At 39.0% G+C, this 27,287-nt stretch overlaps 2 protein-coding genes and 1 non-coding gene across 3 annotated transcripts in view; 1 reads left to right on the top strand and 2 right to left on the bottom strand.

Annotated features, from left to right (window-relative positions):
* The window catches only part of Kpna4 (karyopherin subunit alpha 4), a 53,863-nt gene that overhangs the window by 6,688 nt on the left and 19,888 nt on the right, over positions 1-27,287 (top strand). The window contains exons 2-10 of the mRNA XM_042685370.1: positions 12,825-12,869; positions 13,754-13,843; positions 13,948-13,977; positions 14,070-14,122; positions 17,557-17,652; positions 19,051-19,136; positions 21,997-22,083; positions 25,592-25,761; positions 25,850-25,894. Of these exons, the coding sequence (XP_042541304.1) occupies positions 12,825-12,869; positions 13,754-13,843; positions 13,948-13,977; positions 14,070-14,122; positions 17,557-17,652; positions 19,051-19,136; positions 21,997-22,083; positions 25,592-25,761; positions 25,850-25,894 (702 nt within the window). The remainder of the gene's footprint in view (positions 1-12,824; positions 12,870-13,753; positions 13,844-13,947; positions 13,978-14,069; positions 14,123-17,556; positions 17,653-19,050; positions 19,137-21,996; positions 22,084-25,591; positions 25,762-25,849; positions 25,895-27,287) is intronic.
* On the bottom strand, positions 5,628-6,531 carry LOC122112544 (small ubiquitin-related modifier 2-like). The gene has a single exon (XM_042685371.1). The coding sequence runs from the start codon at positions 6,454-6,456 to the stop codon at positions 6,193-6,195; it is 264 nt and encodes an 87-aa protein (XP_042541305.1). The 5' UTR covers positions 6,457-6,531; the 3' UTR covers positions 5,628-6,192.
* On the bottom strand, positions 7,116-7,251 carry LOC122112957. Its single transcript, XR_006148333.1, has one exon. It is a non-coding gene; the product is annotated as a small nucleolar RNA SNORA16B/SNORA16A family (small nucleolar RNA).

Below are 27,287 nucleotides of genomic sequence, written 5' to 3'. Positions count from 1 at the left end.
GCCCTTTTTGCCTTGGTTATTTTTTACAGGGTCTCCATGTTTTTTGCCCTCTGTAGGCCTCAAACCTCAAGCCTCATATTTATGACTCCTAATAACTGGGACCTCAGATATATGCCACCAGCTTTTTGTTTTGAGATGGAGATCTCATTTTGAGGTGAGTGTGGGGCTCTCCTCAAACTTGATCCTCCTGATCTCTTCTTCCAGAGTAGCTTTATAGACATGTGCTTGGCAGGAGGTTTTTTTTTTTGTTTTTTGTGGGTTGTGGGGATTGAACTCTGGGCCTAGGCGCTGTCCCTGAGATCTTTAGCTCAAGGCAAGCCTCACCATTTAAGCCACAGTGCTACTTCCAGTTTTCTGGTAGTTAATAGAAGATGGCTGGCTTTGAACCTTGATCCTCAGAAACTCAGCCTCCGGGAGTAGGATTATAGTCATGAGCCACCAGCGCCTGGCATATGATTATTTCTTAATTACAGAATAAAACAAGCCACATCGGTAAACCTTTCTTACACTGTTAAAATCTATTGGTCCATAGGTGTTGGTCTGACTTGGTTCAGATGTATCTTTTACTCATGCCTAATTTTGTGACATATATTTAAAAAAACAAAAAACCATATCCCTGAGCAACAACAGAAAAAAAACTTGTTATGCAGATTTTCTAAATGCTGATGTGAAAAAAAAATGCAGTTATTGTCAGCACACAGTTAAATAACTCTAGTATCAGAAACCTCAGTGGTGGATACAAATTTTCTAAAATTCTAATTTTCATGTAAAACCCCAAGTAACCCTATTAGCAGTAAATATTGAAATGCATTCCTGTCTTTGTTCATTTCTGTAAAACATCTGCCAGATACTGAATCTGAATAACCATAATTCCTTTGTCATTCTTTCAAGTAAAACAATGTTTCCTAACAAAAGTCACTAGTTAAATTCACAAGTCAGTTGCACAAGTACCTTTTCTTTGAGATAGTTGAAACTGGAGAAGTTGGTCTGCTGCAGAAGTGATTCATGTATAATCCCTGTTTTTATCACACAATTAGAAAAGGTTTCTTGTCTTCATTTCTTCTTGGGCACTAGAAATATGTCCCCCTTGGCATAAGTGTAAACTTTACCACATGGACACTCATGTGTACATATGCCACATACATGTATTGGTGTCTTAATTTGCCCTTGTGGGCTCTTTGAAATGGTCTCAGGCCTGCCCATATGGGCCTGTGGACTAATCACTTCTATTACAAATGACTATTACTTTTTTTTAATATAAGTTCTTGTGGGGCTTGAACTCTGGGCTCTTCAGCTCAAGGCAAGCACTCCAGCACTTGAGCCACAGTGCCACTTCAGTTTTCTTGTGCTTAATTGTAGATAAGAGTCTCACTGACTTTCTCACCCAGGCTGGCTCTGAACCTCAATCTTCAAATCTCAGCTTCCTGAGTAGCTAGGATTACAGTCATGAGCCATGGTGCCCGGCATTAATACAAGTTCTTTAAAGGACTTTATAATAGGGATGAAAAGAATTTGGACTGCCAGGTTTTTGTGGCTCAGGCCTGCAATTGTGGCTACTCAGGAGGCTGAGATTTAAGGATTGTGGTTCAAAGCCAGCCCAGGCAGAAAAGTCTGTGAGATTTATCTCCAGTTAACCACCAAAAAGCAGGAGATAGGACTGTAGATCAAGTGGAAAAGTGCCTTCCTTTAGCAAAAAAAAAAAAAGCACTGGGATACTGCCCAGGCCCTGAGTTCAAATGACAGGACTGGTGCAAAAAGAAAACAATTTTTTTCAAATAATTGTTAATTCTTTGTTCTTTGGTAGGTAGGTATGAAATCCAAGTATTTTCTGTTTCCCTTCAGAATAATGACTTTTAAGAGTACTGTGATCTTTTCAATAGTCTTAATGTTGAAGGCTGATAACTTGTATCAGAAATCACTGGGTTTGGGCTGGGAAGTTGGCTCAGTGGTAGAGCGCTTGCCTTGCATGCTCGAGGCCCTGGGTTCGATTCCTCAGCACCACATAAGCAAAAAGAAAAAAGCCGGAAGTGGCGCTGTGGCTCAAGTGGTTGAGTGCTAGCCTTGAGCTGAAGAGCTGAGGGACAGCCCAGGCCCAGAGTTCAGGCCCCATGACCGGACCCAAAAAAAAAAAAAAGAAATCACTGGGTTTTTAGATTATGTAGTTATGTTTCAGGGAACAGAAACCCATCTTGTCAGTTTAAGCATAAACTCATAACAGATAAAGTATTAGTGTCCAAGCTTTGATTGGTCAAAACACAATCAGATTAATCACAGACAGTGATGTTGCTTTATGATTGGCCAGTATTAGGTCACATACATGGCAAGTCTTCTGTGTTTTAGACTCTCCATTGAAACTAGTGTTGCCACGTAGGCAACTACTGTAACTATGTAAGCATGCAAAAACTAGCGGAAGCATGCAAAAAAAAGGAGAAAAAAAACTATCAAAGACACATCTGTATCTTCTCCACCTATAGATGGTTGGTTCCCTATTTTCCCTTTGAGGGTGATGTGATACGTTCATTACATTTCAAGTATATGTATAAAATTGAGTTCCCAGTTGATCAACAGTTTTATCAAACATCCCAATTCCGTTTCATTTTCCTGCTTTAAAACAGCATTATCTTCAGTAATGGAAAGTTTAAGACCAATAAGCAAGTAAGATGTGATCAACATCCTTTAGAGAAATACAGACCCAAACCATGAGATAGCCCTGTCGTGCTCTCCCAGGATGGTGGTGAAGATTGGCAGTACCCAGTGTTTGTGTGGCAAAAGTGGACCCTCACACATGGCAGAGGGGAATGCAAAGCGGGGCACGTAGTCAGCCCTGGGCTGGGCATAGCTCAGTGATAGAACATTGCCAAGTAGGAATGAAGTGCTGGGTTCAATCTAGTGCAGCTGGCAGTGATTGAGAATATGAAATAGTTAACATGTACTCAGCAGTTGCACTCCGACATGTTAACCCAGGGGAATTACAAACCTTTCTCTGCATGAAAATGCATGTACAAAGCACATGAGAGTCCAGACTAGAAAATAACCCGAAACATCCATAAACTGATGAATGCATGATCAAAACGTGCTGTCTGTCCAGTGGAGTATTATTTTCTTATAAAAAGGAATGAAGTACTGATAAAAGCAACAGAATAGAAGATGTACCTTGAAAATAAGCTGCCTTTAAGAAACCAATTGCAAAAGATTATGGAATGGTATGTAAAAACTCCCCAAAATAAAGACATCTTATGATTTTCCCTAAATTTTAGGTGTTTAAGAGCTGTATTTCTGACCACATACACATTTCCTAATGTCATAATATTAAGCCCCAAAGTAAGCAGTCAGTTCTTTTGTGGCGAACAGCTGACTGTTCTCAAATGAGTTTCTGATGCAGAGATAGCATCAAATCACAGGTTGAAAGCTCAGGTCTGCAGGACTGCCTGCCCCTCCCTTTCAGATGGTAGGAGCCAGCACAGGTTGTGGCCTGCACATCTGATGGACTAGCTATAAGTCAGGATTGCTATGCTTCTTCCCTTGGTTCAGTTTACTTGAAGGTTTATGGGGATGCAGATAATGTGGAAATGGGGTGTGGATCTCGCCCAGTATGCCACCCTCCAGGTACCAACACATTTTGCTCCATTTGTTTGGGGAACATCTGGCCTGCCTATGTATGTCCAAATGGCCTTGGCAGAGAAAAGGTTCCCATCCATAACTGTTAGCTGAAATGCCAAACAAGTTTTTTTTTTTTTTTTTTTTTTATTGTTTTGGAAGCCCTGTCTTGTAGGTGTATGATAATTGGCTATTGGTAAAGATTATCACTTTAACCTTCTACCTGTTTCTTCTGGCTGGCTGATTGGGGAAGCTGAAAAGTCCCAGCCCCCTAATTATGCCCTCTGCTCTTTTGTGATCCACCCATACTCCAAACCCCTAGCTGCTACATCAGCATGCTGAAGACAGTTGTTTAGTTTTTCTTTTTGAGACAGTGTCATATATAGAGAACAGGCTGGGCTTGAACCTTTCATTCTCTTGCCTATGACTCCTCTTGAGTGCTGGGATTATAAACACATGCCACCAGGTGCCCAGTTCCCAACAGTGCTCTTAATTAAACTCCAAGATTTTTAGGAGCTGTACATCAGTGGACAAGATATATTTGATAATATTACGTTATTGACTTGGTAGGTAAATCTGTAAGGACACTGATTACCACAGTAATCAGTGGTTGGGACAAAAAGGAAATGGACAATGAATGCTTTTAGGTATGGGTTGTTTTTGTAGGGACGACAGTCACTTGGAGTTAAGTAGTGGCAATCAGTGTATAACTTTGTAAGTATACTAAGAAACACTTCTCTGTACGCTATAAGTGAACCATAAGGTATGTAAATTGTGTCTAAATAATGCTATTCTGGGAAGTGGCGCTGTGGCTCAAGTGGTAGAGTGCTTGCCTTGAGCTGAAGAGCTGAGGGACAGCGCCCAGGCCCAGAGTTCAAAACCCATGACCAACAAAAAGTAATAATGCTATTATGGTAATAACAAAGAAAGTTCAAGAGAAATTAGGGCTATAACAATTTTATACTACTGTGGGGTCATCATTGAATTTCTCCCAACAACTCTTTTTCACTGGCTTTTCCTTCTATCTAGCCTTTCTCTTTATTAAGTTCATTTACTCAGCAAATATTTATTCAGCATGTAGGTCTGAGGCTCTGTTGTAATCAATGAGGTCAGATCAGTGAGTAACACAGGCTCAATTCCTGTTTAGGCACATCAATACCGCTCATCCCCAGCCTTAAAGCTGATCCTGTGGGGGATGTTCAACCATTGTGAGTTAGGCTTGTTGTAGATTGCTTTGTTTCCTTTACTAAACTCAAACTTATACTAAGCCTTAAAGTTAAAGGGAAAGGAAATTCTAAATATTTTGTATCTGCTAAGTTTTTCCTTGAGGCTTGTGGGAAAGTGTGTTGTTAGAATGAGAAGACCTAATATTGGATTTTATTACTATATGCCATTAGTGAAATTTAATATTCTTAAGCCTTCGTTTCTGCAACTATAAAATTTAAACTCTAGTACTTTTTCCTGAATTAAGCTTTTAATAATACAAAACACTTTTATTTAGATTAATAATAATTAAGTAACACCTTGTTTTGGATTTGGTCAAATGAAGTGGAGTGCTAGGAACTGGAAGGGGAGACAGTTTTCACATTGTCCAAGATACTTCAGATAGAATTAACTTTGTGGGAATTCAAGCATTTTTGCGTACTGTCTACCAACTGCCAAGTCAGCCACGAAGTTTCATTTTTCCTAGCTACTTTCTTAGGCTTTATGGAATTCTATGTCACATTACTAAAAAGCAGAATCTGACTGAGCTTATAACTGCCTAAGCTAAAGCAGATTTTTATTTTAACTATTGTTCTGCTTATGGATTGGCTTTTCCTGAGTCTTGGGGTGCTTGCCTTCTCTCTCCCAGCACCAGTCAGCTGAGTTGTGGAGAGCGAGGCATGTCATTGGAGCTGCTTTGGGAGTCTTCCTAAAAAGAGCAGTTTGTTTTTGTTTTTGTTTTTTTTTTTCATTTTAAACAAGAAGTTTATTTAAACAACAAGACGCTTGACTTGAAGGGAAAACTATCTAGGATTCTTTTTTTTTTCAAGAGTAATTTACCCCTACTTAAAGACAGATTGCCCTACATGTAACAGCTACGTACAAAAAAAGTTATAAAATTGTCCTTCGTTTTACAATGATAAATGAAAACATTAAAATTCTCCAATCAAACAAGGTATGCAAGGATTTTTGTTGTTTTTTTCTTTTTTTTTTTGTTAAAACAGTGAGAGCAAAATAACTTACTGAAATATAAAGATAAAAGCTGAATGTGCATGCCACGAATGGAGAAGGGGGATATTTTCACAGGACCAGTATTCTTCCCCAACCCATCTCCATTTGATGTCAATCAAAATATACCATTGGCCATTTAGTTTAAAAGAAAAAGAAAGAAGAAAAGCAATATGCTTGTGCACATACACCAGTTACTTTATGTACAATAAAGGAATGGGGAAGGGGAAAATGAAAGAATAGAGAAAACTATACTGTAGTAGTCAGGATGTGGTGGAACCAAATTGCAGTTTTCTAATTAAGAATGTGTTCTTGGTCTATAAGAACAAAGTTCTGGAGCAAAATAGCAGGTTCCCTTTTTTAGTAGACACCTCCTGTCTGCTGCTAGAACACATCAATTGTATCTTCATCCTCCATTTCCAACTGTGCAGGTGTGTCTGTGTCATTGATTGGCTGCCCATCAAATCGGAATCTGACCTGCCTCACTGACAAACCCTGTCGTTCACAATAGGCTTTCATTAGTTTACTAAGTGGTGCATGCCTCTTCATCTTAAACTGCACCACAGAACCATCCTGCCCCGCCACCTTCAAATTAATATGATCGTTGTTCTCAGTCTTGACTCCTTCCTTGGGCTTTTCGTCCGCCATCGCGAGCGCCGGAGTCTCCTCAGATGCCGCTTCACAAAAGAGGTCCCCGGTCCGCACCGAACGAGCACACAGGCAGCACCAAAGAGCAGTTTCTTTAGAGAAGACTGTGTTAATATAACATTAGTTAATCTTATTCTCATTCTTTTCCACTACCTTTCTACTCACTTATAATCTGATATAAATCACTGTGGCCTCATTATTGTCTCATTTCCAAAGTAGTTCTCTGTTTTTGGTATTGCTTCTCTCAGTTCATAAAGTAACCCACCTGTATGGTCCTTTTTGTGTGTCTCCACCCCTCCCCCCATGTTAGAAATCTATTCTTTACCACCCATAATTGGAAGTAGGTAAAACCAGATAGGGCAGAATGGTCATAAAGTATATTGAAGTCTAGTCAGTTCTTTTTTGCCTGCCTCTTTTCTTCTGAGAAGCTCCTCCCCAGCTGTGTTGATAATCAGATGACTGTTTTGGTGGTTAGACCATAGCCTACAATAAGAGTTCCAAACACAAGCTAGTTCCCTTGGAGTTTTCAATACCAGACACTGTAAGGAAACTTGGGAAACCTGGTCCTGTTGCAGTATTTCATCACAACTCCGTCCCCTGCAGTCATCACTCACCAGCCTTTGTACAAGTACAACCCTGAGAAGTGGCAGCCATAATGCAATTGTCTTTTCCCCAAAATGTTGCATATCAGTTACAACAAACAGAGCCGCAACCGTCAAGGGAAGAACTTATTCTGGGCTCCTTTTTGACCACAGCAGCTATGAGGAAGCAGTTGCAGTTTTGATAAGGTCCTCCAGTGTGCTCCTTTTGAAAAATAAAGGAAGAACTTGAGGCATTGGTGGCTCATGCTTGTAATCCTAGCTAACACTGGAGGCCGAGTGAGCTATGAACAACACTATTTGAAACTGGTCTCAAAAGGAAAGTCCTTGAGACACTTATCTCCAGTTAATGACCAAAAAGCCAGAAATGGAGCTGTGGTCTGTGGTGGAGTGCCAGCCTTTGGTGAAAAAGCAAAGGGGCAACTTAGGGACCCAGTACTGGCGTAAAATAATAAGCAAATTTGAGGCCAGTCCAGGCGAAAAAGTGTGAAAGACTCCCATCTCAGCCAGTGGCTGGGCAATACTGACACATACCTGTTATCAATACTAGCTTATGGGAAAACTCAGTAGCTGGGTGTGGTGGTACATGCCTGTCATCCCTGGTGACAGGGGGAAGCACAAGCAGGATCAAAGCCTAGGTCATCTCAGACACGAAGTGAGACCCTGCCTCAAAAATTACTAGTGTTAAAGGGATTGGAAGCATGTCTCTAGTGGTAGATGGCCTGCCTCACCAGCACGAGGACCTAGCTTTAGTCCCCAGTACTTCTAAGAGAGAGGGAGGACTTATTTGTTGAAGCCTTTTCCCTGGCTGGTAGATCCAGTGGTTCAGGGTCATGAGAATTCTGATTAAATGGATTAACTCATTGATAAATTCATAATTTGATGGCATTGGGCAATGGTGGGAAAGGGTCCTGATGGGAGAAAGTAGGTCACTGGGTATGAACCTTTGAAAGAGGTGCTGTCCCTGGCTCCTTTCTGTTTCACAGCTCTCACATATCAACAGCCCTCTCCCCTTAGACCTTCACACACACCACTCTGTTGCATGTGTGCCACTCTGTTACAGTGTCTTCCCAGGGAGAAGGAGAAGAAAGATAAAGGAGGGTGAGCGCCCACCTGTAATCCTAACTACTGAGGAGGCTGATATCTGAAGATTGTTATTTGAAGTCAGCTGGGGCAGGAAAATCCATTAGACTTTTATCTCCAATTAACCACTAAAAAAGCTGGAAATGGAGCTGTGGCTCAAGTGGTACAGCACTAGCCTTGAGAGAATTGAGAGGGGGAAGAAGAGAAAGAGGAAGAGAAGAAAAAAGACCATAAACCTGTCATCCTAGCTGAGATGGGGAGGATCCCATTTGGAGGCCAGCCTTGGCATGTGTGCAAGACGCCTTCGCAACCAGTAGCTGAGTGAGGTAGCATGAACCTCTATGCACGGGAGGCCCAGAGTTACAGGACAGACATGGCAGAAAGAAGCTGTGCACTGCAGTAACACAAGAAAAATAGGGTGTCAGCCTTGAGCAGAAAAGCTAAGAAACAGTACCTACACCCTGAGTTCAAGCTCCATTACCAGCACCAAAAAAAAAAGTCTTCAAGGCAAAAGATTGCTAAATAATATTGCAAAATTTAAAAAATATATCGGGACATGGTGATATACACTAGTCATCTCAACTACAGAAGAGACTATAAAGAGGATTCTAGTGGCTGCCCGTGGCTCACACCTGTAATCCTAGCTACTCAGGAGGCTGAGTTCGAGGATCATGGTTCAAAGCCAGCCCAGGCAGGAAAGTCATTCAGACTCTTACTATAAAACATTACCTTCCCCCACTCCCTCCCCCACAAACACATAAAGGAAATGAAGCTGTGGCTCAAGTGGTAGATTGCTAACCTTTTTTTTTTTTTTTTGCCAGTCCTGGGCTAGAACTCGGCCTAGGCACTGTCCCTGAGCTTTTCTGTGCTCAAGGCTTAGCGTTCTACCACTTGAGCCACAATACCACTTATGGCTTTTTTTGTGTGTATGTGTTACTAAGGAGTCGAACCAGGGTTTCATGCATGCTAGGCAAGCTCTCTACCACTAAACCACCTTCCTACCCCCGTTGCTAGCCTTGAGCAAAAAAAGCTCAGGAACAGAGCCCAGGCCCTGAATCCAAACCCAGACCTGCAAAAAAAAAAAAGAGGAAAGGAAAATAAAATACTGGTTTCTCTTTTCGATCGCCCTTGCTAAGGGACCCTCTGATACTTGTCTTACCACTAGCTCATTTTTACTAGCTTTCTGGTATTAGTATTTATTGTTTTTGCATTATACCGATTCATATAGCCTATAGGTCTTCGTAATACAAGTTGAAAATCGTTCATCCAAAATCCTTGGGACCCAGTGTTTTTGGATTTTCAAATATTTGTATATACATAATGAGATGCCTTGAGGATTGGACCCAAGTCTACACATAAAGTTCAATTATAATTCATATCTGCTTTATACATATGGCCTGAAGATAACTTTATATAATTCTTAAAATTTTGTGCAAGATAAAAAGGCAACCTACAGAATGGGAGATCTTTACCAGCTATACATCCAACAAGGGCCTAATATCCGGAATATATAAGGAGCTCAGGAAACTAACACACACACACACATACACCCTAAATCAATAATTCAATTGATAAATAGGCAAAGGAGCTAAATAAAAGCAGCAAGAATGGCTTCTTTCCAGAAGAAACAAAAATAGCTAATAACACATGACGATTGCTCAACATAAAAGAAATGCAAATCAAATCAAAATGAGCTTCTGTGTCACCCTGATGAGAATACCACATATGCTATCAGGCATACACAGGGAGGAGGAGAAATCAACTCTATTGTACTGTTAGTAGGAATGTAAACCACCTAATATGGTGTGGAGATTCCTCAAAAAACAGAACTAGCGGGGCTGGGAAGGTGGCTCAGTGGTAGAGCGCTTGCCTTGCATGCATGAGGCCCTGGGTTCGATTCCTCAGTACCACATAAACAAAAAAGAAAAAGCCGGAAGTGGCGCTGTGGCTCAAGTGGTAGAGTGCTAGCCTTGAGCTGTAGAGCTGAGGGACAGTGCCCAGGCCCAGAGTTCAGGCCCCACGACCGGACCCAGAAAAAAAAAAAAAAACAGAACTAGCTGGGCGTTGGTGGCTTACATCTGTAATACTAGCTACTCAGGAGGCTGAGATCTGAGGATCATGGTTCAAAGCCAGCCTGGGCAGGAATGTCTGGAAGATTCTTTATCTCCAGTTAATCACCAGAAACCCAGAAAAAGCAGCTGTGTCTCAACATGGCAAAGAGCTTAGGAACAGTGCCCAGGCCCAGAGTTCAAACCCCATGACCACAAAAAAACACTACCACCACAAACACAGAACTGTCATAAGATACAGCAATATCACGCTTGGGCATCTGCCCAGAATATTACGAGTCAGAATACAGTAGATATTTACATGTCTATGTTTGTTGTTGCACTGTTCACAATGGCAAAGTTGTGGAAACGGCCTAGATGCCCTACAACAGATGAGTGGATCACGAAAAATTTAGTGCATGTATGTATACAACAAAATTTTACTCATCTGTAAGAAAGAATACGTCAATTACAGGGAAATAGACCTAGGAAAAAATAGGCTCAGAGAATCAAACAGCACATGTTTTCTCATGTGTGGAAGTTAGAGCTAAACTATAAACATAGGCCTAGAGGTGTAGCCGAAGTGGTAGAGAGACTGCTTAGCCAGCACAAGGCCCTGAGTTCAAATCTCAGTATCACAAAAAATAATAAAATACAAACATACATGATAACATATACAATGTTGTATGCATTATACACAGAAATTGATTAAATGATGGTATATTTAGGCAAGGAGTCCAGTGGTGTAACTCCTGAACAACTAATGAACTGTTTAACAAAATGAATACCAAGAAACCAAAACATGTTTGGGTGGGGCTGCAAACCAAGGGAGGAAGTGTGAGTAAATACAGTCACCTGATGTAAAATTTAAACTGTGGAACTTCTTGAGGGTAGGAATGGAGAAAGATCGGGAGAAAGATGGAAGAGTTGACATTGACTGAGAAGCATTGTATTCATAAGCTGACTCTGGGATTGAAATTCCTTTGTACAACTACTTAATAACCATCTGAGCAAGATAACCATTTGATTTTAGCAGGCTATCAAAAGGAGCCCCATAGCACACATAAATTAAGACTCTTACCATGGTTATTGTGACTAGAGTAAACTGGGAGGAGGAATGAGAGTAAGAGCCGGGGATACATGTCTGGAGTTTGCAGTAATGTAGGTGACAATAATAACTTAGGGCCAAACTACTGGCAGAAGAGGTAGTGAAGTTGGATTTTGGATGAGTGAATGCATAATAATGAGGAGGAAATAAAAGAAAATATGGAATATGGCTCTAAAGGTTTCAGATCTGTGCAAGTGGGAAATGGACTTTCCCACTTGCACAGAAGTAGGAATATACTTGTTAAAGATAAGTTTTGGATATAAATTGAAATATTCAACATCTAAACATTATCATTTGGTATTTCCACTGATGTGAATGCATATATAGAAACAGCTTGAACTTCTGAATATTTGGCTTTTTTTACAGTGAGTATGTATCCATGTATTAGGTAATATTAAAAATGAGAAAACAAGACACCTGAAAGGGGGGGGGGGTGCCACCAGGAATTCAGTGTATATCCTACAGAATTAAGAGGAGTGATGGGAGGGCTGGGGAAAAACGTTGAGAGGGATGATGTTGTACTGCTTTGCTAAATGACAATTCCATTGTATAACTACTTACAGATAAAAGATAGGTTAAAAAAATGAGGGGTGAGTAACATCCAAAGAAGAAAGGTACTCATTACCTGACTTAACAAATTTTTTTTTTTTTTTTTTGTCTGTCGTGGGGCTTGAACTCTGGGCCTGGGCGCTGTCCCTCAGCTCTTCAGCTCAAGGCGAGCGCTCTACCACTTGAGCTACAGCGCCACTTCCTGACTTAACAAATTTTTAACCCCTCTGTATAACACCTTAATAATAACAATAAAATTATATTTTTTTAAAAAATGAGTGGTCACAATATGTGATAGAATAGTTAACATGCCACCATAGAAGACCTCCAAGATCTATAAATAAAGTGAACCAAAGTAAAGTGAAGAACAAAACAGACATTGGTCTTACTGGTGTAGTAAATCTAATAGTCTTTGGAAAAGCCTTTATGAGTAGAAAGGCTCTGAAGGCTTTTTGTCCTCCCCCTCCCTTTTTAAATCAGGTGAACTTACCAGTTTTGTGCATATTGACTTTAAATGTCACTAATTTACACGAGGATAAGATTATGGCCTTTTTTTCCTTTGTACCTCTCTATTTTTTGCATAATTTTTTTTTCGCCAGTCCAGGGGCTTGAACTCAGGGCCTGGGCACTGTCCCTGAGCTGCTTTTGCTCAAGGCTAGTACTCTACCACTTGAGCCACAGCACCACTTCTAGCTTTTTCTGTTTATGTGATACTGAGGAATCGAACCCAGGGCTTCATGCATGATAGGCAAGCACTTGACCACCAAAGCCACATTCCCAGCCCCTGCATAAATCTGAAGTTCTAGTTTTTTAAATATTTTTGAAATGTGAATTTGTGGCAGAAATTTATACAGCTTTAGAGTAGGATCTTGTAAGCAAACTATAGATGTACATATATGACTAGATAAAAAGATTAAATGTATATGTTAAATCATTGAGTAAGTTTTTTGAACTGATTAAAAATTTTAAATTGTTTTGTAGACTATGAGAAGACAACGAAATGAAGTTGTAGTTGAATTAAGGAAGGTGAGTCTGGTCGATAATTCTAACATGTAGCAGATAGCAAATATGTTAGTGTTTTAGGTAAAATGTATAAGCTATTGTATAATGGAGGTTTATTTACTGAATATAGTTATGCCTTTTTCAGTCTCTAAGGTTCAATGCATCTTCTTTTGAAGAAGGAAAAAATTGCCTACGTTTGAAAAGCTATTGAAATTGAAAAACTCTTAAAATACAGTTTATCCCCTGGAAATAGATACAATCAAGTTAAATGATTATTTTTGGCAATTTTACTGGGCTTGACAAAGTATAAGTCATAGAGTTATTATTACACTAAATAGTTCTGCTGTTAATAAGTAGTTACGCTCTCTGAAGGTAAAAAGTTAAAAGTTAATTAAAAGTTTTATCCACTTTTCAAATGTTAATTAATTGTAAATTTAAATGTTTTAAGTGAAATTAAAATGGCCCTTGAATTTTTGTAAGACATGATTGATTTTTGTCTCGTTTTAAACTGCCCAACATCTGCTTTGACTTTGCTTTTAGGTGATGAGAGAAGCTCCCAGATGATGTGTGTGTGAAGGGTTTAGTACTTTTTAAGTGTGTGTGTTTGGTTCTGGCTTAAAATATACACCATCCTTTCTAGTAAAAAAAAAAAAAAAAAATTTTTCGTAGTTCACAGTACATTGGAAATGTAGTAATTGGAATTTGGGAGTCAATTTGTGGTCAGATAAGTGTTTAATTCACTATTTGGCTTAAGTTTTTGCATTGAAAATTATTTTCTTTTTAAGGCACTGTATTTCAGTTTGAAGGCACTTGATTGCCTGACTTTGTGAAAATATGCATCTTGTTCGTATTCTTAACTGAAAGTGTTTGTATGGTTTTCTTGTGTGTATGTGTGTGTGTTTTATAAGAATAAAAGAGATGAGCATCTCTTGAAGAGACGGAATGTACCACATGAAGATATCTGTGAAGACTCTGATATAGATGGTGATTATAGAGTGGTAAGTTACTGCTATTCTAGTAACTTAAAACTATCAATGAAAGGTTTACAGCTGTCCTCTATTAAGGTCTTTTTAATTTTCTTTTCTTTTTAACTTTTTCCTAGCAAAATACCTCTTTAGAAGCTATTGTTCAGGTAAGTTGAATATTATTACCTTTCGTATTTGTTGTAGTCAACAACTACTTACTGTGTATCTATATCATGGTCGTTGTTTGTTTTTTATATAGAATGCTTCGAGTGATAACCAAGGAATCCAATTAAGTGCAGTTCAAGCTGCTAGGTAAGTTAAATCTTAGAAACAGCTTTAAGTAATAATACTGTCCGTCAAATTTAACTTTATTGGCCATGGGTCACGCCTGGCTAGTAATCCTAGCTACTCAAGGGGCTGAGATCTGAGCATTATGTCAGATTCTTTAGACCCTTACCAGGTAGAAGATAATGCTCATGTTACCCAAACAGTAAGTTGAATTAAAGCATACTATATCATTGTATATGACAAGTAGACACTAAATGTATGGCTACATGTACACTCCCAATAACTTCCCAAAATATCAAGTCATTTTGTACATTCCTATTGGGAAACCTATGCTGTCATACTTTATAGGAAAAGATAGAAAAGCTTCTGAAACATTGTATTAACCAATAAGTTAGAAAACACATAGTTGTACTATGATACAATACAGGATTGCTTGAACTCTGGGCCTGAGTGCTGTCCCTCAGCTCTTCAGTTCAAGGCTAGCGCTCTACCACTTGAGCTACAGCGCCACTTCCGGTTTTCGGGTGGTTTATTGGAGATAAGAGTTTCACGGACTTTCCTGCCCGGGCTGGCTTTGAACCGTGATCCTCAGATCTCAGCCTCCTGAGTAGCTAGGACTACAGGCGTGAGCCACTGGCGCCTGGCTAGGATTGCTTTTTATATTTATGAATATAACAATAACATCACGTTAGGGTTGTTAGTAGAAAAATGATGTGAGTGATCCTAGTTAGTATAGTTTCAACTGGAATAAAACATTTTCACAGGTGAAAGTGTCTTAGAGAGGCTTTGGAGGATAGGGAGAAAAAAATCACAGAACATTTCTCATTAGAGTGGTGAAGGGTTGGTGCTTGGTAGTTAGGGGAAGAAATTCTTCTCAACATGAACTCTGCAAGAACAAGTGTACTTCTCCTGAGACAGCCCTTAAGTATGTGCTCTGGGGATCCATGGGAGATCCTGAGACTGTCTTGAGAAACATACAAGAGAAAATTGATTTTCAAAATAACTCCTCTAAGATTTTTCTGGGAGTATGACTCAGTGGTAGAGTATACCTAGCACATGAGGACCTGAATTCAAATCCTAGTACTGCCAAAAAGTTAACTCCAAGACTATGTTTTTTCACAATAATAAAGAAACAACTGAGAATAGATAAAACAAGTCTTAACACAAATCAGCACAGTAGCACGTGATTCCATATTATTTGTTGTAGATATTATGTCTTTTATTGTCAAGAATGAAAGTTATTTCTCTTTAAAAACTGTCTTTAGTAAAGCAGTAAATTTTTTTTATTAAGTAGCTATACACAAAGTTGGCTCAATTATCTTCATTAAATCTTCTCTCTTGTTTTCTCACATTCTTAATTGAGAAAAACTGAGTTAAGACTTTGAATGGAGGTGTGACCAATTTTATTTTATAATGGGGTGAATTTATTTTTGCTTGATACATTTCTGTTTGTGCTAAGCACTGTGTTACACTAATAATTCTATATGCCATGGTGGCACTGTGATTTATGTGCTGGGGATGTGCACACTCATGTAATTTTTCTTTGATAATTTTTCTCCTTTTAAGAAATTTAGTATATAATTGAGAATATAGAACTATTTAAATAGTGGTTTTCAACAGCAAGTGTGAGACTACACTGTGTAAAAACTCAAAGGTGTTATTGTATAATGAACACATGGAACTGGAACTGAACTCTGAAGTGACAGAGTTTGAGTAGCTGGCAAGGTCTTCCTAGTGAGGAGAGTAGGCTGCAAATGGTGTAGAAATTAGATTGAAATGGTGTAATAGAACTCCTGTTATAGACAACAAGATTGATTAATGGGGCTAACTGTGCCCTCGCTTCGTGTATATATAAGGAGATGATTTGGTTAATCTTCCTTTTTTTTTAATATATAGTTCTTTTTACATCAAATCACATGACTATATTTGCTCACCCTTCCTCCATTCTGGCAAATTTTTGTTAGGCCTTGATTTTATATTTTTTTATTTTTATTTTTTTTTGGGGTCCGGTCATAGGGCCTGAACTCTGGGCCTGGCACTGTCCCTCAGCTCTTCAGCTCAAGGCTGGCGCTCTACCACTTGAGCCACAGCGCCACTTTCCGGCTTTTTTCTTTTTGTTTATGTGGTGCTGAGGAATCGAACCCAGGGCCTCATACATGCAAGGCAAGCGCTCTACCACTGAGCTACCTTCCCAGCCCCTGGCCTTGATTTTATATAGCAGGCATTCCAGTGATGGAATGAAGACTTGTGTTAGGCCACACTGAGGGCTTATCAGCTAGACAAGCAGTTTCCTACATATTAAAATGGGTACTGACAGACTTGGTGGCTCATGCCTATAATCCTAGCTATTCAGTAGACTGAGGTCTAAAGATCAGGTTGGAAGCCAAGCCCAGTCAGGGAAATCTGTGAGACTCATCTCCAATTAACCACCAAATGGTAGCACACTAGCCTTAAGCAACAAAATTCAGGGACAAAGCCCAGACCTTTGAGTTCAGGCCTCCAAGACCTGTACCAAAAAAGGGAGGAGTAGGGTGCTAGGTTTTGTTTTTAATCTTACAAGCTCCATGAGAAAATGGTCTGTCTTGCTCAACTCAGTATCTCTAGGAGCTCTTTGTTTTCTTGCATATTCCACAGTCCATTTGTCTTTAGTTGCTATATGAGTATCATGCCTTTATGACTTTGACATCAATGCATAGAATAGGATGAAGAATTCATGATTATCAGTTGTAAACATAGAAAGTCTACCTGCACTTGTCCTTACTCTGTTGTAGTATGACTAACTTTAAATACTTCAGTGAACTCTTAATTTCTTTCTTAGTGGGGTAAATGCTATGTTGAAGATGTTTACCCAATTATTTTCTCTGGGATCAAAATTAAATACAAAGCTAGTACATAAAAATATTTAGTTGTAGCCGGGCGTTGGTGGCTCATGCCTGTAATCCTAGCTACTCAGGAGGCTGAGATCTGAGTATCACGGTTCAAAGCCAGCCTGGGCAGGAAAGTCCATGAAACTCTTATCTCCAATAAACCACCAGAAAACTGGAAGTGGCCCTGTAGCTCAAGTGGTAGAGCGCTAGCCTTGAGCTGAAGAGCTGAGGAACAGCGCTCAGGCCCAGAGTTCAAGCTCCACGACCGACCAAAAAAAAAAGAAAATACTTAGTTGTCTTTTTAGAAGCCTTATTCAGAACTTTATTGGAGAAATAACAGTGTACTAATGAGAATATGTCTACTGTATTTTTCTCATTTTTGAGTATTTTTGTTAATTTACAAATTCATCTTTATAATTAGGATGTTACATTTTATAGATTACAAAATAACCTTTCAAAGAGGGTAATTTGCCTGATATTCAGATTTAGAATAATATATATTACATATTAATTTGAATTTAATTTTAGTAGTTACTAAGTTTTCTATGAGGTGTATATATCTACATATATATGTGTATATATATCTTACAGGAAGCTTTTGTCCAGTGATCGAAATCCACCAATTGATGATTTAATAAAATCTGGAATATTACCTATTTTAGTTCATTGTCTTGAAAGAGATGACAAGTAAGTATATCCATTTTTTTTTTTAATGTACAGTGTTCCCTTTGTAGGCTACTAGGTTTTCTTAGAAGTTTGGTCTTTAACATAAAAAGAAAGCTGTGAGTAATGGTGCATGCCTGAAATCACAGCACTTCTAAGACCAAGGCTAGGAGGATTACAAGTTTGAGACCAGCTTCTCCTATAGTGAGGGTGGAAAAATCCTAGCACTTGTAAACCTAGCTCAGGAAGCTGAGATCTAAGAATCATGGTTTGAAGCCAGTCTGAGCAGAGAAAACCTGAAGACTCTTATCTCCAAATAACCAGCAGGAAAAATTAAAAATAAAAACTAAACAGCTGGAAATGGGGGCATGGTTCAAGTAGTGAGTGGAAAAAGCCAAGCAAAAGTACAAGTCCCAGTGCTAGCACAAAAAAAAAAAAACTCAAAAGAATGAAAGATGTAGTGTGAGAAATGTTTCGCTGGGTGCCAGTTGCTCATGCCTGTAATCCTTAGCTACTCAGGAGGCTGAGATCTGAGGATCACCGTTCAAAGGCCAGCCCAGGCAGGAAACTCCATGAGACTCTTATCTCCAATAAACCACTAGAAAACCGGAAGGACTGCTGTGGCTCAAGCAGTAGAGAGCTCGCCTTGAGCTGAAGAGCGCAGGGAAGACACCCAGTCCCAGAGTTCAAGCCCCATGACCAACAAAAAAAAGAAATGTTAGTTTCAACAGACGTAAAGCTGGAGGTGTCTCTCAGTGGCAGAGTTGCTCTTGGCAAGTAAGAGGCCCTGTGTTCAAATCCTAATACTGCCAAAGAGTAAGAGAAAGCAGAAACAGACCAAATACAAACTTCAGAATGTTGAATTTAATTTATAAGCTAGTTTGACTAGATAATCATATCAGATAAAACTGGAGAGTAATATGCAAGTATCATAAGAAATGTTACAGGACCAGGGCTAGGAAGGTGGCTCAGTGGTAGAGCGCTTGCCTTGCATGCATGAGGCCCTGGGTTCAATTCCTCAGCACCACATAAGCAAAAAGAAAAAAGCCGGAAGTGGCACTGTGGCTCAAGTGGTAGAGTGCTAGCCTTGAGCTGAAGAGCTGAGGGACAGTGCCCAGGCCCAGAGTTCAGGCCCCACCACCGGACCCAAAAAAAAAAAAAGAAAAAGAAATGTTACAGGACCTTACAGAATTTATTAATTAAGAAATTCTTCATAGGGACATATGAGGAAGTGGTATTCCATTTATACCAAGTTGTTGTTTGAAAATGTTGTTGGGGTTTTTCAAAATGCTAGATGGAAAGAGATAACTTTTAAAACTTAAATATTAAATGCATTTTAAGTGCAAGAGAAAGGAAGTGATCAGTAGACATGTAGACCAATGTAAAAATCTCTACTGTTTAAAATTATTTGTTGTTTTATAGTCCTTCTTTACAGTTTGAAGCTGCGTGGGCTTTGACAAACATTGCATCTGGAACCTCTGAGCAAACTCAAGCAGTGGTTCAGTCCAGTAAGTTGGTTATTAAACAAAACTGATTTATTTTTAAAGTAGAAGATAATCAATGATACTCCTAAAAGAATGTAGCTATTTATATTATCAAATTACACCTATCCATTAGCATATAAGGTTGTTGAAATAGCCAACTTAACTGTTACTATTAGTCACCTTGTTTTGGTAGCTGACGTTTTCTGTTCCCTAAAATTATTCTCATTACTTCCTCAAACTGATAATATTTCCCTGTGAGAGTAACAGATTTATTACTGTAGTCCATTGTATAGAACATTAGAAGTGAAGTTTTCCCATTGTTGAACTTTTTGCAGGGAAGGACCTGTTTACTAGGGCTTGAACTCAGGGCCTTGTACTTTCCACATAGGCACTCTAAAACTTGAGCCTTAATGAGATTTCTGTCACAGTGTTTAAAGACATCTATAAAGTCGTCTTATGGAAAGAACAGTTAAGTTTTTTTCTAATTAGTAAACGTTAATTATGTTAGAGGGCATTTTGTATATTTGTATAAAGTATCCTTTCTCTCAGTTTCCCTTACTCCTCCTCCCCCTTCTCAAACAAATTTCAGTAAGTTTGATTGTTCTTTTTACCCTCCCTCCTCCAATTACTTACCTTTCTCCCAATAGAATCTGTATAACTTTGAGATATTTTTTGTATTAGTAATTAGATTTTAATTTTATTTTCCAAAGATAGAAGTGGAAAATTGCTATATGACATACTAAACCTGCGTGTATTGTTTCTGTGAATATTATTTCATTTTTCTACCAAATGAAGAATTATAATTTAAGAAAGATGATTTTAAAACCCTTAAATGTTAACATAGTATTTATCTAAATTTATTGAAGTTATAATCACTAATTTTTTTATGATTTTGAAAGTGGGGGTAAATTGTCTTTTAGGTAGTAAACATTTCCATATTAATATGTCATAATATGACTTGGAAAGATAATCACCTTAAATCCTCCTGAAAGTGGTTTAGGTCTGGTTCAAGTATATGTGTTTTGCTTTTGCTTTGTGTAATTGGCTGATGGGGTTCAATGTTTTCTGTCTTACTCCTCAGTTCCTTAAAGATGAGAAAGAAGATTGCAATTTGTTTTACCATTGCTACTCTGTCTTTTTGTTATTGGTAGTGACGGGTGGTGGTTCTGGGGCTTAAACTCACAGCCTGGGCACTGTTTCTGAGCTTTCTTTTTTTTTTTTTTTTTTTTTTTGCTCAAGGCTAGTGTTCTACCAGTTTGAGCCACAGTGCCACTTCTGGTTTTCTCTGGTTAATTGAAGATAAGACGGACTTTCCTACCTGGGCTGGCTTTGAACTGTGGTCCTCAGATCTCAGCCTTCTAAGTAGCTAGGATTATAGGCAAGAGTCACCATTGCCCCACATCTGTCTTTCTTAATGGACCAACACATACTAATATTCACAACATTTAAATACTTACTCTTCTTCCATTACTAAGGAATGGAAGAAGATTTGAGTGCAGTGTTCGGGTACATAAAAATCTGTCCATGATTCCCATACTTGTTAAGTAACAAAATTACTTTCTGACTCAAAAGTTTTTGTGGCCCAAGAACCAGTGGGCCAATTACTATATTAATGACGTTAATTTAAATTCTTAAATTCAAAAGTTTGAACAGTTTGAATCTTCCTTCCTCCTCTCAGAATGGTAACTCTTTATCTGTAAGTAGTTTTTTTTTTTCTTTTTTGGTGGCAGCATTCTGGCTTGAAGTCAGTACCTCTTGTTCTTTTTTTGGCATTTGACCACTTAAACCATGCCTCTGGCTCTGTCTTTTTTGCTGGTAAATTGGAGATTAATTGGATTTGTCTATCTGAGCTGGTTTTGAACCTCCATCCTCAAATCTCAGCCTCATGAGTAGCTAGGATTATAATGGCCACCTGTGCCTAGGAGTAATTAGTGTTAAAATTGGAATTTAGTCCAAACTGGGGTTCTAGCTTAATGTTCTACCACTTAATAGGCATAAAGCCCTGGGTTCAGTCCCCAGCAGCCCTTCTCCCCTAATAAAAAGTCTAGGCTGTGAGTGAAATTTTATAAGCTTAATTTGACACTGTCTAAATGTTGCAACTGGCCTTTTGTTGTTGTTGTTGTTTATTTGTTGGTGTAGTGTTCTTTTTTATTTTGGTTGTGTTTTGGGGTTTATTTTTTGTTGTGGGGATCCTGAGGCATGAACTCAGGGACTCCCGTGCACTCCCTTTTTCCCTCCTGGCTAGAGCTTTTCCTCTTGAGCCATGCCTCCAGTCCAGTGTCTTTGCTGGTTAATTGAAGATAGAATCTCTGAGACTTTTCTGCCAAGCTAGATTCAAACCTCAGCTATTCCTCAGATCTCAGCCTCCTGCCTGAGTAACTAGGATTACAGGTGTGAGTCTAATACATGTAATTTAAAATATACTTTGATAGGGGTTTTTTTGACATCTCAGCAAAAACATCAAGATTGATGCTTGAAAATAATATTGTGATGAGAGACTGTTTATCTGTGTTTGGAGGGAGGGTGACAGGGTGAGCATTACACATGTACTTTATGTGCCACTATATAGTATGTGTATGTATGCAGATGGAATTATGAAACCCACCAAAGTCTGTTTATAAGGATTGTGGGGAGAGTGGTTAAGAGTACCATAGATGGGGTGAATTTTATCAAAGTGTGTCAGTGGGCATGCTGCAAATAGTGAATATTTGCACTCGTTGTAATATTCAATGAACATTTGTAATATCAATGAATTGGATGAATATTCAATGAATAGTTGAATAAATTAAATATTTATTCAATTTGTATGGTTTATGCTAATAAAGCACTTGATTTTTAATGCAACATCTTCAACCTTAGGTGTTGACATGTTTTCCTTCCTTAGATGCTGTGCCACTTTTCCTGAGGCTTCTCCATTCGCCCCATCAGAATGTCTGTGAGCAAGCAGTATGGGCACTGGGAAATATTATAGGTTTGTATCAAACTTGTAATGTTGATATCATAAATACACTAGGTATAAAAAATAATTGTTAGTAGTCCAAAAGATTCAGTTTATCTTTACTATTTGTGTGCATGAGCATGTGCATACACACACAAAATAGCTTACAGAAATTATAAGTATGTAAGTATAAAGCAGTAAAAAGTACAAGAAATATTTTCATTGCTCAGGGATACCCATCTTTTTGTCTGTGTTCAACTTTTTTTGAGGACAAGGGCAGCTAGGGGAAACTTGGGGCCCCATATTTGCTAGAGAGGCTCAACCACTGGAGCCACACCAGGTGCTACAAGTGATCACTACTGTTTATGCTTCCAGTGTCGCTGGGGTGACAAGAAGCCAGCTGTTCGAGATGTTTTGCCTAAGCTGGCCTTAAATGGCAATCCTCCTGATCTCCATTTCCTGAGCAGTGGGGTTATAAATAGGAGTTAGACACTGAGCCTCATAGTCAAGTTTGAATTAATTAAATCATCATGAAATACATACATATTTTAGATCTGTTTTATATTGGGGTCTGCTTTTTCATCTTTACCCAACTGTGATAAGGAGACAAAGCTTAGACTAATGTTTCTCAATTGCTATTGAGAACAACCTAATATGAAACTTTTATACCTTCAGTACATTAATATTGAATAAATGTATAGAACATAGTGATATATCCCTGTCATAATTATAGGAAGAATAATTAAAGACAATCCTAATAGTTTAAAGACTTTTTTTTTTTTTTTTGGTGAAACAAGGTCTCTGTTGCTCAGACTAGCCACAAAATCACTAGCCTCCTGTATAATGGGATTATACACTTAGACTGGTTAATAGACACTTTAACCCAAACTCAAGTTCAAAGAACTATCCCTCAGTGGAAAATGGAAACATTTGGGGATTAGAATGCTAAGGTGTTCATAGTATAGCTCAGAAACCTAGCTGTTGAGGGTAGAAGTTTGAGAAGGGGTTTTTAAGGGATCTTTAGTTTGGTCAAGGGCAAAGTTTCCTGCACATCTTTTTCAGAGAAGTAATTAGTGTGACTTTGTTATAACTCGTTATTTTAGAGCCAATATGAAAATTGATGCTGTAATTCTAGCTACTCAGGAAGCTGAGATCTAAGGATCATGGTTCAAAGCCAGTACCAGTAGTAAAGTTCGTGAGAGTATTATCATATCTCCCTCCAAAAACCTGGAAGTAGAACTGTAGCTCAAGTGGTAGAGCACTAGCCTTAAGCCAAATAAGCTCAGGCACAGAGCCCAGGGCTGAGTTCAAGCTCTAAGACCAGCACAAAAAGGATGATAATGAGTTTCTATGGGATGTTTTGTCTCTAGACTTTCTGGCATAGGGTAGACTGATACTATAAATTACATTATTTATCTAGTGTTCTTTCTCTGTGTGTCTGTGTGTTTGAACTCCAACCTGAGGTTCTATTCCTTTCCCTGTGTGTGTGTGTGTGTTTGAACTCCAAACTGAGATTCTATTCCCTTCTGGCTTTTTGGTGGTTGGTTAATTGGGAATAAGAGTCTCATAGACTTTGTTGTCCAAGACTGGTTGGTTAATTGGGAATAAGAGTCTCATAGACTTTGTTGTCCAAGACTGCCTTTGAACCAAGATTCTCAGATCTCAGCCACCTGAGTAGCTAGGATTATAGACATGAGCCACCAAGCGTATGATACCCAGTTTTGTACTCCAGTTACATTTAGAACTGATTCAAATATATGGATATAAAAACAAAGCATCTTGGACTGGGAAGATGGCTCAGTGGTAGAGCACTTGCCTTGCATGCATGAGGCCCTGGGTTCGATTCCTCAGTACCACATAAGCAGGAAAAAAAAAGCCGGAAGTGGCGCTGTGGCTCAAGTGGTAGAGCACTGGCCTTGAGCTGAAGAGCTGAGGGACAGTGCCCAGGCCCACAGTTCAGGCCCCACAACTGGACCAAAAAAATAAAGCATCTTATCTCCACATATTCTACTGCCAGGAGAGTTGTTTGATTATGGTGATACTTCAACATAATTTCAGACTAGACACTATGGTGTACACATTTGATCAAATGTTTGTATGGCTTCAGACTGGATCCTACATTGATATACTCAGTACAGAAGTTAAATTAAATTAAATTGCCAGTTGACTGTATAGTGGTTCTTAAAACTTTTGTGTGTCAAAACCACATGGAAGCTGGGTGCCAGTAGCTCACACCTGTAATCTTTGTTATTCAGGAGGCTAAAATCTCACTATCATGGTTTGAAGCCAGCCTGGACAGGAAACTCCATGAGACTCTTACCTCCAGTTAATCAACCACCAAAAAGCCAGAAGTGGAACAGTGGCTCAAGTGTTAAAGTGCTAGCCTTGAAAAACAAAAGCTCATAGAAACAGCACCCAGGCCCTGAGTTCAAGCTTATTAAAACAGAATCCTATGCCCACAGATATTTCTGCTTCAGTAATTCTGAATTACATTGAAAACCACTGTGCTAGTGCTATTTTTTCTTACCATAATTTTCTATTTTTAAAGCATTTTATGGCCCTCCCCTTTTTTTGGGGGGTCCGGTAGTGGGGCCTGAACTCTAGGCCTGGGCACTGTCTCTCAGCTCTTCAGCTCAAGGCTAGTGCTCTTGAGCCATAGTGCTACTTCCGGCTTTTTTCTTTTTGCTTATGTGGTGCTGAGGAATCAAACCTAGGATCTCATACATGCAAGGCAAGCGCTCTACCACTGAGCCACCTTCCCAGCTCATGGCTTACTCTTTATGTTCTGATATTAGATAGTAAGTATAAATTCTGCATCTTTTGTACTATTTTAACCTTCTTCTTTTTTTTTTTTTTGGTGCTAGTCCTGAGCTTGAACTCAAGGCCTGAGCACTTTCCCTGAGTTTTGTAATTCAGGTCTGGTGCTCTACCACTTGAGCCACATCTCCACTTCTGGCTTTCTGGTGGTTAGTTGGAGATAAGTTTAATAGACTTGCCTGCCCAGGCTGGCTTTAAACTGTGATCCTTAGATCTCAGCCTCATGAGTATCAAGGATTACAGGCATGAGCCGCTGGTGCTCAGCTTTGACATAACATTTTATTACCATAGTGTACCATACAGTACAGTGACAAGAGTAACATTAAAGAGCTACAGTTCTCACGAAGTATTTTAAGGTAGTACTGGCATTTGAACTCAAGGCCTTGTACTTGCTAGACATGCACTCTGCCACCATTCTTGTAGCTGTTTGTTTTGGTTTGGTTTGTTTTTGCATTTTTGTTCAAGCTTGCCTAGGACTGTAATTCTCCTAGCACTGCCTTTCCTGTGGCTGGAATTACTGGCATGAGCCATGGCACCCTTAGGCTTCCAGAATTTAGATGGCATAATGAGCAGCTTATAAAGCTAAAAATGTATGATGTGTGAGTGTCAACATTGTGGTTCACATTCTGAATTTTATGTAAAACTAGTTAATTAACATACTGTATTCAGTACTATATGTTTTCTAAAGATGCTTCTTGTCTTATTGAATTAATCCTGTCTACAGGTGATGGACCTCAGTGTAGAGATTATGTCATAAGTCTTGGCGTTGTAAAACCTTTACTTTCATTCATAAGTCCATCTATTCCAATAACATTCTTAAGAAACGTGACTTGGGTTATGGTCAACCTATGTCGCCACAAAGACCCACCACCACCAATGGAAACCATCCAGGAGGTAAACAGATTTTTTTAATTAAATAAAATAGATATTTATGTGTGTTTTATCTAAGTATGTTTTAAAACCTGCATATTTCTCTCCTTAGATTCTTCCAGCCCTTTGTGTTTTAATTCATCACACAGATGTAAATGTGAGTAACTGCTTCTCATCAAGTACTTGTATGTGTAATGTATATATAGGGCTCCCCCAGGGAGACATTATTTCAGTGTGTTCATATTAGATTTTAGTGTTTAGAGCTGTCACACATAATCTGGTATTTGTATTTATTCTCTTTCATATGTCACATAATAGAATTGCAGTGTTAAAAACCAGTATGGGGGCTGGGAAGTTGGCTCAATGGTAGAATGCCTTGCATGCATTGAGGTCCTGGGTTCGATACCTCAGCACCACATAAGCAGAAAAAAGCCGGAAGTGGTGCTGTGGCTCAAGTGGTAGAGCACTAGCCTTGAGCTGAAGAGCTGAGGGACAGGGCCCAGGCCCAGAGTTCAGGTCCATGACCGACCAAAAATAAATAAATTAATGAATTAATTTAAAAAACCTAAACTAAAAAAAAAAAATTGCCAGTATGTAGCTCACTAAGATTGTGGCTCTGATTTTTATGGAAGCTCATTTTGGGCAGCACATACACATAGTAGTATTTTTTGTGTTTTGTTAAAACTAAAGAGAAATATTTCTGCTTATATTCATGTGTACGCATAAGCTAAAACATGAAAAATGAGCTGCTTTTTTGTTTCCCTGGGGTTGGTCCTGAGGCTTGAACATCTCAGGATTTGAGCGCTGTCCCCAACTTTTTTGCTCAAGGCTGATGGATCTAACATTTTAGCCACAGCTCTACTTCTTACGTTTTGGTAGTTAATTATAGATAAGAATCTTCGAGATTTTTCCTCCAAAGCTGCTTTGAACTAAGATACTCAAATCTCAGCCACCTGGATAGCTAAGATTACATTCATGAATCATCAGCACTTGGCCTGTCTGCTTTTAAAAGTTGTACTAACATTTGGGGTATTAAAAACTGGGAATATGGATTGAGAGTATAGTCCAATGCTACAGCAGTTACTTGCCATGTACAAGGCCCTAGGTTTGATTCCCCACCTCCATGAGAAAAAAAGAGGATGTAGTGGGTAAGGGAAACCACAGGAGTTCAATGTTAAATGTGTATCAACAATCAAGGTCTCACATGAATCTTTACAAGACATAAGTTTCACCAGTTTCAGGTCCTCAGAGTCTGAGCTAGGAAGATTACTAATATAGGAGATTGAAACCGTTTCAGGCTAGCAAGACTTTCTGTTTGTTTTAAAAAAAAAAAAAAAACAGAGCCCAGGCACCAGTGACTCATTCCTGAATCCTAGCTACTCTGGAGGCTGAGATCTGGGCAGAAAAATCCATTATGCACACTCACATTAGCACGTTTGCGCATGCTCTCTCTCTTCCTCTCTCCCTCTCTCCCTTTCTCCCTTTCTCTCTCCCCCTCTTTCCTCTCTCCCTCTCTCCCTGTGCTGATCCTAAGTGTGAACTCAGGGCCT

The sequence above is a fragment of the Dipodomys spectabilis genome, unplaced genomic scaffold, assembly GCF_019054845.1.
Source record: "Dipodomys spectabilis isolate Male_0828 unplaced genomic scaffold, ASM1905484v1 ptg000095l, whole genome shotgun sequence".
In the NCBI taxonomy this organism is placed as follows: domain Eukaryota; kingdom Metazoa; phylum Chordata; class Mammalia; order Rodentia; family Heteromyidae; genus Dipodomys; species Dipodomys spectabilis.
Note: the sequence above shows the minus strand (reverse complement) of the source record. Positions and strands in the feature narration are given on the sequence as shown.

Coding starts and splice junctions, on each gene's coding strand:
- LOC122112544 (XM_042685371.1), bottom strand. CDS start 6,456: ATGGCGGACGAAAAGCCCAAGGAAGGAGTCAAGACTGAGAACAACGAT.